At 37.0% G+C, this 17784-nt stretch overlaps 1 protein-coding gene across 2 annotated transcripts in view; it reads left to right on the top strand.

Moving 5' to 3' along the window:
• Positions 1–17784, top strand: part of YIPF7 (Yip1 domain family member 7) — a 46546-nt gene that overhangs the window by 16020 nt on the left and 12742 nt on the right. The window contains exons 5-6 of one of the 2 annotated variants that reach the window (XM_047855036.1): positions 5534–5650; positions 14361–14519. In XM_047855036.1, the coding sequence (XP_047710992.1) occupies positions 5534–5650; positions 14361–14519 (276 nt within the window). Of the gene's footprint in view, positions 1–5533; positions 5651–14360; positions 15500–17784 lie in introns of those variants that run through there. The other variant, XM_047855037.1, reaches the window with a different exon arrangement.

The raw sequence follows: 17784 nt of genomic DNA on the forward strand, positions 1-17784 counted from the left end.
CACCAGAAACAGAATAAGAAATTATGGATGAAAATTCTCCTTATTCCCACTGTTAATTGCAGTCAGAAACAACCAAAGAGACCCCTCCACCCCCCCTACCCCCCCCCCCCCGATTTTGGCAAGTCACTATGCCATTAAAGGTACAATTTCAATAGTCTTTATGATGTAAACTTATTTACAATCTACAATGTGATATTTTAAAAGGGACATCTCACTTTTTTGTGTTTTTTTTTTAATGTTTATTTATTTTTGGGAGAGAGAGCAGGAGCAGGGAAGGGGTAGAGAGAAAAGGAGTCACAAAATCCGAAGCAGCCTCCAGGATCTGAGCACAGATCTGTCTTCCAGATCTGTCCGCACAGAATCTGACATCAGGCTCCAACTCACAAACTGTGAGATCATGACCTGAGCCAAAGTCCGACATTCAACCTACTGAGCCATCCAGGTGCTCCATCACTTTTTCAAGTAATTACAAACAGAAGTCTAAGTGGGAGAACATGGTGGCTTAACCTATAGTGATAGTGGAGATGGAGAGAATTGGTTAGTGGAAGATATATTTTAGAGGTAGAATCTGTAGCATTCATTGAAGAATTAGATGATTTCAGAGTTAAGTGAGTAAATGGTTTGCAATTCCATTTCTTGGAATGGAGGAGAGAGTATTCAGTTGGGGAGTGTAGAGATTTTTAAAAACGAGTTTGGCTAAAATCGGTTATGGCTATGAGATAACAAATGGTCTGGGGCTGTGAAGAAAGGTGAGCGCTGTGTATGACTTCAGGAACTGTCTATACAGAGATGATGTATAGGGCCAAGGAAGTGGATAAGATCACCTTAGGAGAGAGTTTAGAGAGAGAAGAGAGGAAAGGGAGGGAAGGATGGAGGGAGAGAGAATGGGAAAAGAGGAAAGGAAAGGAAAATAATTGCAAGCAGAACATAGTGCTCTTTGCATCAGGTAAGAACTTTTTTCATATTATCCCATTTTTTTGATCACTCAGAACCCAGAAATAATTACTTAAGTAGTTGAATTAAAATAATTAACTGATGAAACTGTGACTATTTATAATATTGATTTAAATGTTCTCTCTGGGCATCTGGATGGCTCAGTCGGTTAAGCATATGACTTTGGCTTAGGTCATAATCTCACAGTTTGTGAGTTCAAGCCCCATATTGGGCTCTCTGCTGTCAACACAGAGCTCATTTTGGATTCTCTGTCTCTCTCTCTCTCTCCCTCTCTCTCTCAAAAATAAATAAACATTAAAAAATAAATAAAAAATAAAATAAGCTTTCTCTCTCTGTATTGGAGATATGTATATATACAAATACTCTATATATTAGATGATTCATTAATGGAAAAAAATTTAAATGCATATTTTATGCACATACAATGTTACATTTATAAGAGTAGCTTCAAAGTATTCTGGCATATGTATTAATGGTTCATTAATGCAGTTACCAGGAGAATGAAGTCATTTGGTTTATGTTTCATGGCTTATAGTTCACTTGAGGCTTAGATTAATTTCATTTTTATATGCCATTTTTGGTCTATGTATTTCTGCAGTTCATTTAATCAAGCTGGTTTTTCATGAAGGAAAACTAACTTGAAAAGCACAAAATCACAAAATAAGTTTAAAATTTAAATGGACTAAAATTGAAAATGTTATCTTTGGTAAACTTGTCAGTGAATTTGTATGTCAGAAAAAATAATACACTCTGAGTCCTTGCTGTTACAGGAGGGAACTTGCGTTCTCACACAAAGAACTTTGAAAGAAGGAATAGAAAGCATGATGATCTAAATTTGGCTACTATATAACAATTTGGCCTTTTCCTATGACATTAATACATTAGTACGAGGAAGCTGTCAGAATTCTGATGTCAGAAATCATCTTCAACAATTGTCCCTCTCTTTCCCCTCCTTTTCAGTAGAAGTTGAACCCTAACAAATCTTTCCACATCTTTTCAACCTGTTCAGTCCTAGCTCCTTGGGACCTTATCCACTTAGAACAGCTTATCATTTCCCCAGAATGAACTTACTTACATGCCTGCTTCACCCTTGGCCCCTCCAATTCATCCTTCCCTCAGCTGCCAAGAATCTTCTATCAGTTTCTCCCGTGCCCACTGCTGTCCTAGTCCAAGCCACCTGTGCCTCATGCCTGTGTTACTGCCACAACATCCTCCTAAACAATTTCTGCAAAAACAGATCATATCATCCCATTGCCTAAAATCCTTCAGTGGCATTCCACTTCAAGTTTAATACCATCTAGACTCCTTACCATGTCCTCTATGATCTGGCCTCTGCCTATGCCACTGACTTCGTTCCATCTCCTTCAACTTTTCTCTAATTCAAAATGACTACCACCTGGCTCACTTTCTAAACCACAAACTGCAAAATTCCTTGCCACCTCAGAGAATTTGCTTTAAATCCTCTTCACATAGTCTTTCAAATGGCTTCTTTCTTAACAACCAAGTCTCAATCCAAATGACCTTTTCAAGATGCCTTCACTGAATACCGAATCCCTCTCCCCTTTGCACTTTCCATCTTAATGGCATATGCTAACTTCTTGATAGAGTTCAGTTGATTCCTGAAATTATCTTGGATAATAATGTGGGCTCTGAGCTTAGCATAACAGGTTTCAAACATTGGCTGTTCCACCTGCTAGCTTCCACCCAGGAAAGGTATTTAATGTCTATTTCTTTTCCTCTAAAATGGGATAATAATACTTCATAAGCTCGTTGCAAGACCTAAATGATTTAAACCTAAAGTTCATAGAACAATGCCTTGCTAGTCATTTTTATTTATTGCAGATACAGTAGAATCTATACTAAACTATATCTCTTTAAAATACAGAGTCTAGTCTGTCCACTTCTGTATGACATCTGGAACACAGTCTGGCATTAAAGAGTAGATCCTCAATAAATGTGTGAGCTACTGTTACCTAAGTAGAGACCTAGTAAAGGGCGGCTCTGATCAGAGAAATTCAAACTCCAAATGTTTTAAAATAGTGTGGGGAAAAATTATTTATTTACCATTCTTGCCTTTGGCTCTAGTTGAAAATTTCTAACTGCCAAATATATTTACCCTTGAACACCAGATTTCAGTTACTGAGGTCTGGATACATGTGAAGTCTCAGTCCTAAAAAGAGAAATCAGCACGAAGCAGATCGTAAACGAACTTGACCTCCAGCCATGAAGTTGATATTAGAAACAAAACCACCAGGTCCAGATAGAATTGGGGAGTATTAGCCAGGTTACCTGGGTCAGAACTAGGGAGAAGGTTCCTGGATATGACCTGCAGACATAGAGGGAACCAACCCAGGTAGCTTCTCGGGATGGAAATGGGTCTGATGCTTTCCGGTGGTCAGGATTGGCTCAGAAATGGTCAGGATTGGCTCAGAACATGCCCTGCAAATAAACACTAGTGGATCACATTAGTATATCCATGATGGGCTCTGCTGGAGAAGTAAGAGAGAGGGAAGAAATCAGATTACAGGGAGCTTTCTTAAATGTTGCTTATATAAATTGGTTCAGATGTGGATAAAATTGACAACACCCCATTTTCCGATTGTTGCTAAGATTGCTAGTTAAGGTATGTAGTATGTATTGATTTTTACTGCTTATCATTAGGAAATTGTGACTAGGTTAAACGTGTTATATAGGCCATGAAGCAGGAGGATTATTACAGCCTCTTGTTTGCCTCAAATTAATGATCTTAAATCAGAGTTTGATGGCACATGTACACAGGAAAATTGAATCTACCTTTTCACTTTATCAAATTGTATGTCCCTATACCATTCACTGTGTTTGTAAACTTTAACAAGTTCTATAAGATACCTATAAGATACTGGATACTGTGTTTGGCCTTGGCAGGCTTTTTTTTTTTTTTTTTTTTTTTTTTTTTTTTTTTTTTTTGGCTGTAGCACCTGCTCAGAGTGTCAGAGTACAAATTTAGAAACCTGTAGAGAGCCAGAGGGTCATCATTTCACGAACTGATTTGTTACAAATTTCTCAAGTGAAACTACGTTTCCTGGAAGACCTCTTGACATAAACAATACAAAGGTATGTGTCTAATCCTTCTGAAAAACTTGGCATTTAAACAAAACAAGAAGCTGAGTTACATAAGGACTCCAATACCAATAGCCATGTTACATAAAGTGTTGCATGTTAGGAAACCTTAGTGTATTCTCCTATGAAATTACTCTCTATGCTGCATAATAACTTGTTTTCATGGACTGAGAAAGTTATGCTATTAAATTTTAAGACCTTTAAATTATAAGTTGTTAAAAGATTTAATATTCTTCTAGTCTCGATTTTGGTTTACATAATTCATAGCTACTTTTATACACATTACTAATGAAAAATTTTGATATATGAAGTCAGATGTATGAATTGCTACATCTAATTTTAGAAAGGCTTTCTGTATTTCTACCAAACTGAAAACAATTTGATGTATTTGACAATTACTTGAATATTTGTGAGTAATGAAGCCCTTTAGAGCTAAGGCTGTTTATACAATTTCATTCAAAACTTATTAATAGCAGTATTCTATAAGTTATTATATTGTGTGGATTGCTCCTCATGATATTTAAATTCACTCCTTGAAATAAAATGTTTTTCAAAGAAAAATAAAGATTAAAATGTTGAGTTGAATAACCCTATCTGTCCACTGGAAAAGATTCTTCATTCTGTAGTTTTTATCCAAAGAGCCCCTATTACTTTGCTATTGCTTTCTTCCCCACCTTTTTCTCCTTTCAAGTCTTTCTTTCTCTCTCTGGTATTTCTAGCCATTCGGTCTAAATCAAGATCACACACTCTACTTTGCTCCCTAAGTGAGTGGAAACTATATAGAAAGTGTGTATAGAAAGATAGACTCCTCCCTTAGCAGAACTGAGCCTTTCTCCCTTTTGCTCAGCCAGAAGCCTAGGAGTAGCAGGAAAGGCAGAAGAAAAAGAAAAAAATGTTCCAAATACATTTAAGGAATTGGAAAGCAGAACTAGGAAACTGGTTTGTAGGATTTGGGTGTTTTGTTGTTTGTTTGTTTGTTTGTTTGGCAGTTGGGTTGGGAAGGCTATTAACACACTTCAAAACTCTAAGGAAAATAAATGAAACTCAAATAGAATTATCAGTCATTTGTTTTCTGGCTTTACAACATGGTTGCATGCATTTAAAATGAGGAACTAACATTGTTTAAGAGAAAATCTAGATGTATACCAATTTTAAAACTTTTTCTTTTAAATTGCTAAGAATGAAGAATTTGATGAAAAATGCTAGTTCTTTCACATCAAAGTCAGTTTGGTTGAAGTCAGAGTCCTAGTAAATGAAAAAAAAAAATTCAGAAAAGTTCATTGAAGATACACATTTTTAAATGACTTTCTAAATACATTTCCACCCTCTTCCCCAATACTTAATTTAACCCATCCAAAGAATACGTTACTCTGTAATAGGAATCCAGCCATAATAACATCATCAGTTAATCCTTGCTAAATATCTCAAAAGAAATTTTACAGACTCAAAATTCCCTGTAAAAAACTTTCTTATTTTTCAGGATGTCAAACTTGGGACAATTTGACTCTGATTTTTACCAATCTAATTATACTATTGATAATCAGGACCAGAGTTCTGAAGATTCTAATGCCTATGGAAATCTTTATGGATCTAGACAGTAAGTACGCTTTCACTTTAAGAAGTCATAATATTTTAACAAGGGAGGGCTTCCTTGGGGAAAGCCAAAGCTCTCTCCAGCATATCTTGGTAAAATACCCAAGAAGAAATGCCAGGAAAGGTCAGGGAAATTAATTCACTTCACTGCAGGCCCATTTATAGGTGGGTGGCTTGTCTCCTGTTTTCAAAATATCACTTAACAGGGAGCCTGAATACAGGCCCTGGACAGAACAAAAAACAATTTTCATTTTACATGATATTTTCTGGGACACTGATCAAGAAGTAGATTTTATTTAATTAATAAACATGTATCAAGTGCCTGCTTGTGTGTTAGGAATTAAGAAGGATGCTACGGACCCAAAGATAAAAAAAAAAAAAAGTCCATAATCTTTTCCCTCATAAAATTTAGGAATTTATGTTGGAGAGAGGGCAATTAAATATGCAATCATAATACAGTGTGAAAGCTCTTAAATGGAATTAAAATACACATATTTCAGAATGTGTTAGTTATTTGAGTTGACGGTTTAACTTGAGTTGAAAATTAAAAAGACTAAGAATTTAGTATTTACCCTCACTAAGGTAAATAGGGCAAGAGCATTTAGGGTAAGAAGAATTTGTTTCAAGTTTTGGCCCTATCCTTTGTTCTTTGTGATATTGGGAAACACTTTAACTTCCCTGAGTATCTTAAACTGAGAAATAAGGGCATTAATAATACCTATTTCATGAAATTATCATGAAGAAGAGTTGTGATAATGTGTAGGAAATTGTGTTGTATGGTAGAACCATAAAATAAATATTAGTTTTTTCTGTGACTATAGCTTGTCACATCAATGGACACTTTATTGTCTAAAGTCATTTAATCTTATTGTATTTGTTTTTACAGTTGCTTCTTTGGATGTTCTTTTGTAGTCTAGATTAGGGAATTGTGAGAGGCATCAGACCTTTCAACTTTCAAGATATCTAAAAGTTATTGAACTCTTACTGTGTGTTAGGTACTGTTGTGAACTGTACATGAGTTAGCTTATTGGATCTCCAAACAATCCTGAGATGAGTGCTTTTATTTTTCCCCACTTTACTTATTTTTCCCCTGTTTTACTTATGAGAAAACAAGGACCCAGAGAAATCCAGGAACTTTTCCAAGGTCACACAACTAGTAAGAAATAGAGTTTGAATTTTAGTCCAAGGTTATTGATTAGACCCATAACTAAGGTGGGCACGCAATTTATTATAAAATAAGAGTAAAATGCATGCCATTAATAATAATTGTGGTACAATGGGATTAAAACTGGACCATCTTAGGTGAACTGGGACATGTGGTCACTGTTTCACTCCAGCAAGTTTAGGCCAAATATAACCTCATAAGAAATATTTTTAGTTTATTAATTCTTGAGTGTATTTTTCTAAAAGCAGATAAGTATCATGAAAGATCCAGATGAAGGAGGAAAAGATAGAATAAATACAACAGACAGTGGGTATGCCCAGAACAACTTAGAAATTGTTTCCACTGGATGATCAGTCCTGAAGACAGACAGATAGGTGCTGTTTTCTACCTACTCCTGCTGAACCACTTCTCTAAGGCAATAGGGAAAGGTATTGGTATAAATGTTTTTAAAACTGTTGAAGTTTAATATCTGGAGTTTTATCTCATTCACATCCCTATTCTATGTTATCCAGCTTCAGTCAGGTTACCATAAGCATTCCTTAAAATGAAAACCAATCTATACCACTCCCTCCCTCCTTCTCTCTCTGTGAATATTATCATTAGGCAAATTAGGATATTTAAAAAATATTTATAAGAAAAAAAGGACAAAAGGATAAAGCTATAGAATTGGCTCTATCATTGCAGAATCTACAAAAAATAACTTGATTTTATTTAATTTATGATTTACACTTTGGAAGGCCAAGAAAAAGTGTTTGGTGTCAGAAAAGTGTTAATCAGGCAGAGGGAGTAGCTTGAACATTAAAGTATTATAGGATGGTAACTCAAAATACATAATCCACAGTGAGAGCCATCTCATAGGATTTTTCTGCTGTGTTCTCCTATTTTAGTGACAGAAACGAGTCACCTTCTGTTTATTTTCTCCTTTCTCTTCTCCAGTTGGAATAAAACACCTGGATAGTATCTACAGTCTACATTTTCAGACTAAACTAAAAAGCCCGATAAAAGTGAAGCAAAGCTTTCTCCTTATGCAGGGACTCATGGACCACAGCTTTCTTCCTGCCAACACCACCCAATTTTCTTTCTTCATTTGATTACATGTGTCAACATTGCCCAGAAATCAAGATGACAAAGAGATGGAAATTAACATAACCACATGAGAAAACTCAAGATTATATTGTATTAGGTTGATGGCCTGGCCTGCTTCAGTTGCTTTGCATTTAAATCCAAGTCTTGATTTGGCTGCAGTAACATTTAAATTCCAGTCCACACTGCAAGTCTCAGGAATTAGAAAAGGGCATATTAGGTATGGTAGTTTTATGAGGTACATAAAATATGGAGTCAAGTCAGCGACTTACTAGTGTACATCAAACTCCAGAGATTTGATCTTTTATTCATACAGTGAATTGTTCAATTAAAATACACCCCAAATCACAGTAAAGATGCTGACCATCCTGGCAAAAGACACAGGAGTCCAGGGGATAGCTATAATCAGTTAGTCTCCTTCTCTCTGTCTCTGTTCACCCCTTCCCCCATTAATGGAAACTTGTTTTAAAAAGCTTGCTCAGTGGCATACTCATCTGAAAGCTGGTTGACTATGCTTACTAAGACAATAAAGATATTTGTATTTAAAACAAAGTTTCTTATTTGAGAATGAACAAGGAGTTTTCTCATCTTAAAAAACTATTCAGTCAGGGGCGCCTGGGTGGCTCAGTCAGTTAAATTTCCGACTTCGGCTCAGGTCATGATCTCAAGGTTCGTGAGTTCAAGCCCCACATCGGGCTCTGTGCTGACAGCTCAGAGTCTGGAGCCTGCTTCAGATTCTGTGTCTCCCCTTCTCTCTGCCCCTTCCACACTCATGCTCTCTCTCTCAAAAACAAGTAAACATTAAAAAATATATATTTTAAACTAATCATTCAGATAGGCATTGTTTCCAATCACCTCTCACCAGTTATCTAGGCCATATTTTCCCACTATATTTTTCTTTTTTTTTTTTAATAGAAAATCTATTCAAATTATTTAGAGCAAGAAAGAGCTACTTCTGCGGAAAAGGTGACAACTAGACAACTCCCTCTGAATGTTTTAGTAGGGCTCTAACAGATGGACTGAACCTCAGCTTTTCTGAATCCCCAGACCTGATCTTCCTCTAGTATCTCTAACATAGTTAGTGGTACTGCCAGTGGCACAAAGTCACTGCACCCAACAGCTCAGCCAGAATCCGGGAATGTGGTATAAGTCGACTCCCCTGTCCCCATTCCTTAAACCACACCACCATCCAACTGATCCTGTATATTTTGTACTAACCGAGATTATTTGTTTGTTTAGTTAGTTAGTTAGTTTATTTATCTATTTTGAGAGAGACAGAAACAGTGCAAGTGGGGGACGGCCGGAGAGAGAGAATCCCACGCTGGCTCCACACTGCCAGCGAGAGCCCAATGCGGGGCTCAAACCCACAAAGCCATGAGATCATGACCTGAACCGAAACCAAGAGTTGGACAGTTAACCGACTGAGCCACCCAGGTGCCCCTGTTCTTACCAAGGGTATTTAGAATGCCTCATTTTACTGGCTCAACTGGAGACTTACATAGATAAAATGATTCTGGGAGTACAGACCAATTTTTTTTTTTTTTAAACCAGCAGGGTATTTTCATTGTAGATCTGTCATATTGTTGTCTCAGGCTATTTCAGGTGATAGTATTACAAATTCTGAAACCTTCATTGTCTCAGGTCTTTGGAAGCGTGCTGTGTCATCTGGCTCTATGAAATATACCCATACCTGAATATTAGTTAAATGTGCAGTTAGACTTCCAATGAATTGTACTTACCTGTTGATACATTTTTTACCACCTGATTTATACTCTAACTCTCCATATGGCACTGGGAGCTCAACATCTACATGCCTTCAGGATCAGACTGACAAAGGAAAGCAGCTCAGATGACTGTTGTAATGAAGTCCATACCTACAGTTTTGGAAAAATGAAACTTAGTAAAATACGTAGCTAGTGACTGTGTAACAGGATGCAGAAAACATATTGCTGGAATCACAAGAAATTATTACTGAGTCTTTTTTTTAATGTATTTTTTTTTTGTTTGAGAGAGAGAAACAGAGTATGAGAAGGGGAGGGGTAGAGAGAGAGGAAGACACAGAATCTGAAGCAGGCTCCAGGCTCTGAGCTGTCAGCACAGAGCCTGATGTGGGGCTTTATCCCATGAACCACAAGACCATGTCCTGAGCCGAAGTTGGACGTTCAACCGGCTGAGCAACCAAGCACCCCTTACTGAATATTTTACCAATGATCTTCTATTTTTATATTGCAAGGTGAATGTTAAGTCCTGTTTCCTCAGAGGTAAAATATTTTCCCCAGCTGGAGACCATGCCTTAACATGACATCATCCATCTGGAGACTAGTTGGAAGTTTATAAACCCAGGTATGGGTGGTGAAAAAGGAATTACTGAAGAGATGGTGAAGATACAGAGGATTTTTATATAGACCAGGTGTGTGGCCATTGCTTTATTGCTTAGAGACAGATGTCTTGGCACGCATGTAGTGGAGATTCTCCTGGTAGGAAAACACAAGACTGGTGGGGTGTTGGTGAAGTCAGTTTGGGTGTTCCAAAGAAGCCAAAATGGTGAAAAGCTAAAGGTGATTAGCACAGAAAGCCTCTTGGCCTCCTATTAATGTTGTCTTCTTTGAGAAAGACACAACTATTTACAAATAGAGAAGGAGCTCTTCCAGGATGTGTGGAAGGAGTCTAGAATGCTTTAGTGTAAGCCTCAGGAAGAAAACAGCATACAAATACTTAGCTAATGCTTATTGATCATGTTTTGGGTGCCCAATATTATTCTAAGTGCTTTACTTATTTCAGCTAATTTAATTCACAATAACCTTATGAGTTCCATTATTATTCTATTATACAGCACTTTTTTTTATGGCTTGGGTATACTGGTAGAAGAACATTGAGCCCTGTTCAGCTTTGGTATTGACTAATTTTTTTTTAAAATTGCTTCTTAATTGGTTCATACTTTTTGAGGTATAATTGGCATACAATGTTATATGTTTGAGGTGTACAATGAAGTGATTAGATAATTCTATACATTAAAGTATGCTCATCAGGATAAGTGTAGTTACCATCTGTTACCATGTGTTCTTACAATGTTAATGAGTATATTCCCCATGCTTTACTTGGCATTCCCGTGACTTATTTATTTTATAACTGGAAGTTTGTAGGTTTGAATCCCCATCACCTATTTTGCCCATCCCCCAACCTCCTCCCCTCTGGTAACCACTACTTTGTACCATGAGTTCTATTATTATGCTCATTTTACAGATGAGAAAACTGAGGCACAGATGTGATGTAATTTTCCTAAGATAAGGAGACTGGGACTTGAACACAGGATTTTACTCCAGAGGCATGTTTGCTAACCACTCTACTTGGTTTGGAATAAATTCTATCATTAGATTATTTCTGCAAGAGAAATGTAATCCCATGCAGTCAGGAAGCAAAAGAAGAGTCATGTGACTAGAATGTTGCCAGTGGTTCTAAAGGGATTTTTTGCAGTCATCTGACAGTTGTTTTAACTTTTTATTTAAGTATTTATTTTTACAGGAAGAAGAGATGCCTGCTAACAAAGTTAATGTTTAAACTCTACCAGCCGGAGTCCAGTGTTTTCTTGGTCTAATTTAGTTGACATTTGTTTCATCTGGAATAATGTGCTGAGTTAGAAATCATCAAAATTTCAATATGCATCTTCTCATAGAGCTAATTAAGATGCTGTGTAATCAAGGAGAAGAGGAATATTTTGTTGATACACTCTGCACAACTCCCATTGCTATATGGACTGTAGATAGGATAGACCCTTACCGTCTTAACTATTGGTTACACTAATTTAACTCATGCAATTGCCTTTAATAGGTTAATAATTCAGTGCTATGGGCTTAATAAAGCAATTAGGAAATTGTCCAGTCCATTCTCCTTGAATGACTTTCATGAAAGGATACTGTAGGCTTCAAAGATGTCACTGAAAATATAAGAGAATTTTGTTAGCATAGCCATCAGAGTTAGCACCATCTAATATAAAAGGGTAATGCTAGAAAATGTGGGATTAAGTGTACATTCAATATATATGATTAAGAGTACACTTATGATGAGCACTGAGTAATGTATAGAGTTGTTGAGTCACTGTAGTATACACTATATGGTTACATGAAATTAATATAACACTATGTTAACTATGGAATTAAAATAAAATAATAAAAGAAAAAAGGACGTATGGTTAAATAAAATTAGCAATTTTAAGAAAAAGGGCATGAGAATTGGGTTATGTACAGAGTTTGTTGGGTAGAACTGTGAACTAATAATGCAACTATATTGGTATCGCTTAGATTTTATTGAGATGTAGGGTTAAATCTCAGAGTCAACATGTACAAAGTTATAAAAAGAGAGAATTTTAAATCAGATAGTGATAGGAGGTGACCATGGTAATTTTTGTTAGATAAAAGGTTTTGAGGTTTCCTTTGTAGGACATATTTTGAAATTATACTTTCTTAAACAAGTGGTGGGAAAATTTTAGTATTATGCCAAGGACAACAGAGGCCAAGCTCCTGATGAAGAAATTTTCTGGATGAAGGAGCAGAGAGGGAGGAAAAAAAAAGGGGGATGGGATTTAGCTGGTAATGGGCTCTTTTTTTTTTTTTTTTTTTTTTTTTTTTTTTTTTTTTGGCAAAATGTTTTTCTCTTTGCAGGGATTGGGTCAAGGTAGCCAGCCACCAATGCCAAATTTCCCCCCATTCATGGAGATTGCTTTCCAGGGAGTAATTGTAAAAGTTACCTTTCCTCAAGCCTGGTTAATCACACCTGGGTATGGGTTTTAGTGAGGCCAGGACAGTTTGTCAGTGAAATAATCTTGGTTAGATGCTGCTCCATTAAGTCCGCTCTATTTTCCCCTTTTATTCTACATTAAAAACTGTATAGATCAAGGGGGGCTTTCATCAACCAGCATGCCCTTCAGATTATTATAATTCATTTCTACCAGTACTTTAAAAAAAAGTTTCTTTATTTTGAGAGAGCACACATGTGAGCAGGAGAGGGGCAGAGAGAGCGGGAGAGAGAATCCCAAAGAGGCTCCATGTGGACACAGCACGGATCTCACAAACCGTGAGATAATGACCTGAGCCAAAATCAGTCGCTGCTTAACCCACTGAGCCAGACGGGCACCCCTTTGCCGGTAATTTTGATAGTGCATCTATTTTGGTGAGAAAAGAAAAAAAAAAGATTAAGAATATGCCTCATGGCTAAGTGAACAGTAACAGTAATCAACATATGCTGTTGGGGATTCGAGAAGTATTGCACGAGGTCCTGGCCCTAAGGAGCTTACAGCTGAGTTAACGAATGATTAAATGCATGTATCTTTATTTTGGCAGCTTTTTTTTTTTTTCCCCCAGAGAAGGTTATTTTCTCTGTCAGACTTACTCGTATAAGGAAAGTTAAATATGTTATTCTTAGACTTCATATTAAGATTAATGTTGGAAGGAAAGTACCAAAATCCATTCTGTAAATATTTTAACACAAAGAGATCAGGGAGCTGCAAAGTTCAGAATCCTGGGCTGTATTTTTAGCTTAACGTAAGGGGCTCTGATGAAAGAAACTTAAACATGTTAATAAGGACAGCTCTTTATGTGTCTCCCCCTTCCTTCAGGTAAAAACAATTTTAAATGATCAAATAACCTCATATAACTCTTTTTCCCTTCCTTCTTTTCTCTAGCTCTAGTAAGTTATGTACTAAGAGCATTGTTTTCCAACTTTCTCATACAAATGGTGAAATAAAAAACAAAAGCATGGTCAAAGAAGTATTGAAACATTATGTTTCAACAAAACTAAATTGCACATTTGGAAAGAAGGACATTAACCCAGCCATAGAATCCTTTTAGTGAGTTATTCAAAGATAATTCAGTTGGCAGTAATTGTCTGGGAATGGCCAGAGCTAGAGTGTCAGTTTATATATTTGTTTTTTCATATGAATTGACTATACCATTAAAATTGTGAATTTTACCCATTGCTTCCACAGATTTGTAGGAAATGTCATGTTTGGTGATTGCCCCTGAACAAAGTGAAAAAACAACATCGTATCAATGGGCAGAGATGCTGGGACAGTTTCATTTAGGAATCCAACACCAGCAGTGCTGCTGTGTGACCATGGACAAGTCCTTCAGTCTCCATGAACCTCTATTTTTTTACCTGTAAAATGGGATTAAAGTTACAATTTCTACCTTACAGAGTATTAATTATGTGGGAAAATGTGGGGGAAAGTGTCCAGCACTTGTACACAATCAATAAATATTAGTTGGTATGGGGATCTTTCTTCTAGAACCTTCTCACGACCAGTTACTTCATTTGTTTTTATGAAAGTTAAATTTTAAGCAAGTTCTGTCTTTCATGGGTAAGTACTCATAAAAATTAGGAGAACTCATAGAAGAAAAATTGTAGCTTCCTTCAGTGATTTGTCATGATACACTCTCTGTATATATATAAATCAGTATTCTCCTTTCTCTAGACAGCAAGCCAGTGAGCAACCCCAGGCTGCCTTTGTCCCACAAGAGATGCTCATGTCATCGGGTTACGAGGGACAATTTTTTCAGCCAGCATCCAACCCGGATTATTATTCACAATCTTCTTACATTGACAGTTTTGATGAAGAGCCTCCTTTGCTAGAAGATAAGTTAAGGGAATGCTATTAATGTGTGTACAGCTAGAAGAATAATAGCAATAATCAGCACATAATGTGCACTGTCAGCATGCTGTATACTGTGTTTTATGTGTGATTATCCCATGTTTAAACAAGAGTCTGCCAAACAAAGGTGCTTAAACCGTTAAAAGTTTGTCTCGTGTGTGTGTGGAGGGGGGGTGAACTGGAAGTAGATCTGTACTATTGCCACACTATTACTGCTGTTATTAAATGTTTCTTCAGTGTGTTAGAGTACAGACTCCCTTACCATGTGTAGACAATAGTGAACATGTGTTTTAGCAGAGTGGTTATAGCAATGACCCTTTCCACCCCAGTTAACTTGTATCTTCTGCTATGATGCCTGGGAGCCAAGGGGGTAGTTTCTCAATATTCTTTTATTGTCATGGATACAACCCATTTTTCTTCTTTCCTGGGTCATATGAGTCCCCTCATCTCAGCTAGGTATGGCTAAGTGGGGAGGAATAGAATTCCAGTAAATAGCACTGTTCATGGCAGGAAACCAGTGGACCCTTGCAGTTGAAGGTCTCAGGTATTTCAAGGGATGTTCCAGCCATTGATTTTTTTTTTTTTTTTGGTTCAGCCACACTACATCTGCTGCTTTTTGCTCTTGAAGAAAATCAACATATGCTAGAAGCATAGAGGCTAGAAAACTAAAACTCAAGTAGATTTAAATTTAACCACAGGGAAATACTAATAGGTTAACTATTATGCTCTAACCCCTTTATATGTAGTCAAGTGAAAAGGGATAGATTAAAATTCCCAATATTTTACATCAAAAGATAAGTGTTTGTCTCGTATAAACACAGCCAACCACTTGGCATTAAAGCATTCCCTCTTTGTCTTCAAAATTCAAAAAGGGTGAAAGAGGGCGCCTGGGTGGCGCAGTCGGTTAAGCGTCCGACTTCAGCCAGGTCACGATCTCGCTGTCCGTGAGTTCGAGCCCCGCGTCAGGCTCTGGGCTGATGGCTCGGAGCCTGGAGCCTGTTTCCGATTCTGTGTCTCCCTCTCTCTCTGCCCCTCCCCCGTTCATGCTCTGTCTCTCTCTGTCCCAAAAATAAATAAACGTTGAAAAAAAAAATTTAAAAAAAAAAGGGTGAAAGATTTAAACCACTTAGAAAAGCATAGGGGCACATAGGTGGCTCAGTCAGTTGGGCATCCAACTTCCACTCAGGTCATGGTCTTGTGGTTCATGGGTTCAGGCCCTGCGTTGGGCTCTATGCTGACAGCTCAGAACCTGGAGCCTGCTTTAGATTCTGTTTCTCCCTCTCGCTCTGCCCCTACCCCACTCGCCTCTGTCTCTCTCTCTCAAAATTAAACATTAAAATAAGAAGTTTTAAAAGAAAAGCACAGAAAATTATGTCATAGTTTTGTTGGCTCTTTAGAAGCCAGTTAGATTTGGGAATCAGTTATGTTTAACCAATTCATTCTAGTTTGCCTCTGAAATAGTAATCAACACATGAAAGTTATAAGCTATCCTCATTACACATTTTCTTTGATTCCACCAACATATCTACTTTAAAAAAAAAACTATCGGTTGTGTTGTTATAAAAGTTATCTATATTCAACATAGAAATTTTAAAAAGACAGAAACATATGAATAAAATTATGAGAACCACCTAAAATTTTGTCTGTATGACATAACTACCATTAATGATTTGATGTATTTTCTTCCAGCCTTTATTCTATTTTTCTGAGTGTGTGTGTGTGTATAAAATGCATTTATGTATGGTGCGCCTGGATGGCTCAGTCAGTAAAGCGTCCAACTTCGGCTGAGGTCATGATCTCACGGTTTGTGAGTTCGAGCCCGGCATTGGGCTCTGTGCTGACAGCTCAGAGCCTGGAGCCTGCTTCTGATTCTGTGTCCCTCTCTTGCTCTGACCTTCCCCACTTGTGCTTTCTCTCTCCCTCTCTCTCTCTCTCTCTCTCTCAAGAATAAATGAAACATTAAAAAAAATTAAAATGCATATATGTAAATATTTTACGTATGTATGTATATATTTAAGCATATATGCTTAAAGTGAAATGCTATATTTTTGAATATGTATTTATGAATACTCAAAAATGAAAGATCATACAATGGCTATAAAGTTTTGTACTTTTTTAAATGTTTATTTATTTTTGAGAGAGAGACAGAATGCAAACCGATGAGGGGCAGACAGAGAGGGAGACACAGAATCCGAAGCAGGCTCCAGGTTCTGAGCTGTCAGCACAGAGCGTGACACAGGGCTTGAACTCACAAACCGCAAGTTTATAACCTGAGCCAAAGTCGGACACTTAACTGGCTGAGCCACCCAGGTGCCCCATAAAGTTTTGTACTTTTTAAAGTTATCTTATATCAAAAGCATTTCTCTACATGCATTCTTTAAAGTCATTGAATATTACTTCAAAATATGATTTAGAATGGCTTAATAATATTTTGCCATGTAAAAGTACTATAATTTAAACTCACCTAAAGGTTGCTCATTATAGTAAATAAGGCTTTGTTGAACACCATAGTGAATAACTTTGACCTCTACAGAGTTGTCCTTGGATTGGTTCCGTAACTGGGATTACTGGATCAAAAGGTACTTACATTGTCAAACTGATCTAGAAAAAGGATGACCTACTACACCATCATCATAGAACATGAGATGTCTTAGTTAATTTGATGGGCAAAAAGGAGTGCTTTGTAGTTCTTGGTTACTAGAAATGTTAGACATGTTTTTCCATGTTTATTGACTGTTCTTCCTGTTTTTCATGTTGTCAGATTTCTTATTGTAATCTTAAGATTTTTCCTTTCCTTGTTTATTTATAGGGATATTTGCATGTTTTTATTATTTTTATTTTTTTATTATTTAAAAACATTTTTTAACATTTATTGTTGAGACAGAGTGAGACCCAGCACGAGTGGGGGAGGGGCGGAGAGAGGCGGGGTGCCAGGGGAGACACAAAATCCAAGGCAGGCTCCAGGCTCTGAGCTGTCAGCACAGAGCCCTAACCGGGGCTCAAACTCACGGACTGCACGATCATGACCTGAACCGAAGTTGGATGCTTAACTGACTGAGCCACCCAGGTGCCCCTAGGGATATTTGTATGTTAAGGATATTTAATGATTGCCTGGAATATGTGTTGCAAACATTTTTTTTTCCTAGATGGTGTTTGCCATCTAATTTGCTAATAGAAAATTAAAGCATATTGGAATTTTAATATTTATGTTTTCAAGTCCATAATATTTTTCTTGGTAAATTTTCTT

Source organism: Prionailurus viverrinus, chromosome B1 (genome assembly GCF_022837055.1).
Source record: "Prionailurus viverrinus isolate Anna chromosome B1, UM_Priviv_1.0, whole genome shotgun sequence".
Lineage (NCBI taxonomy): Eukaryota > Metazoa > Chordata > Mammalia > Carnivora > Felidae > Prionailurus > Prionailurus viverrinus.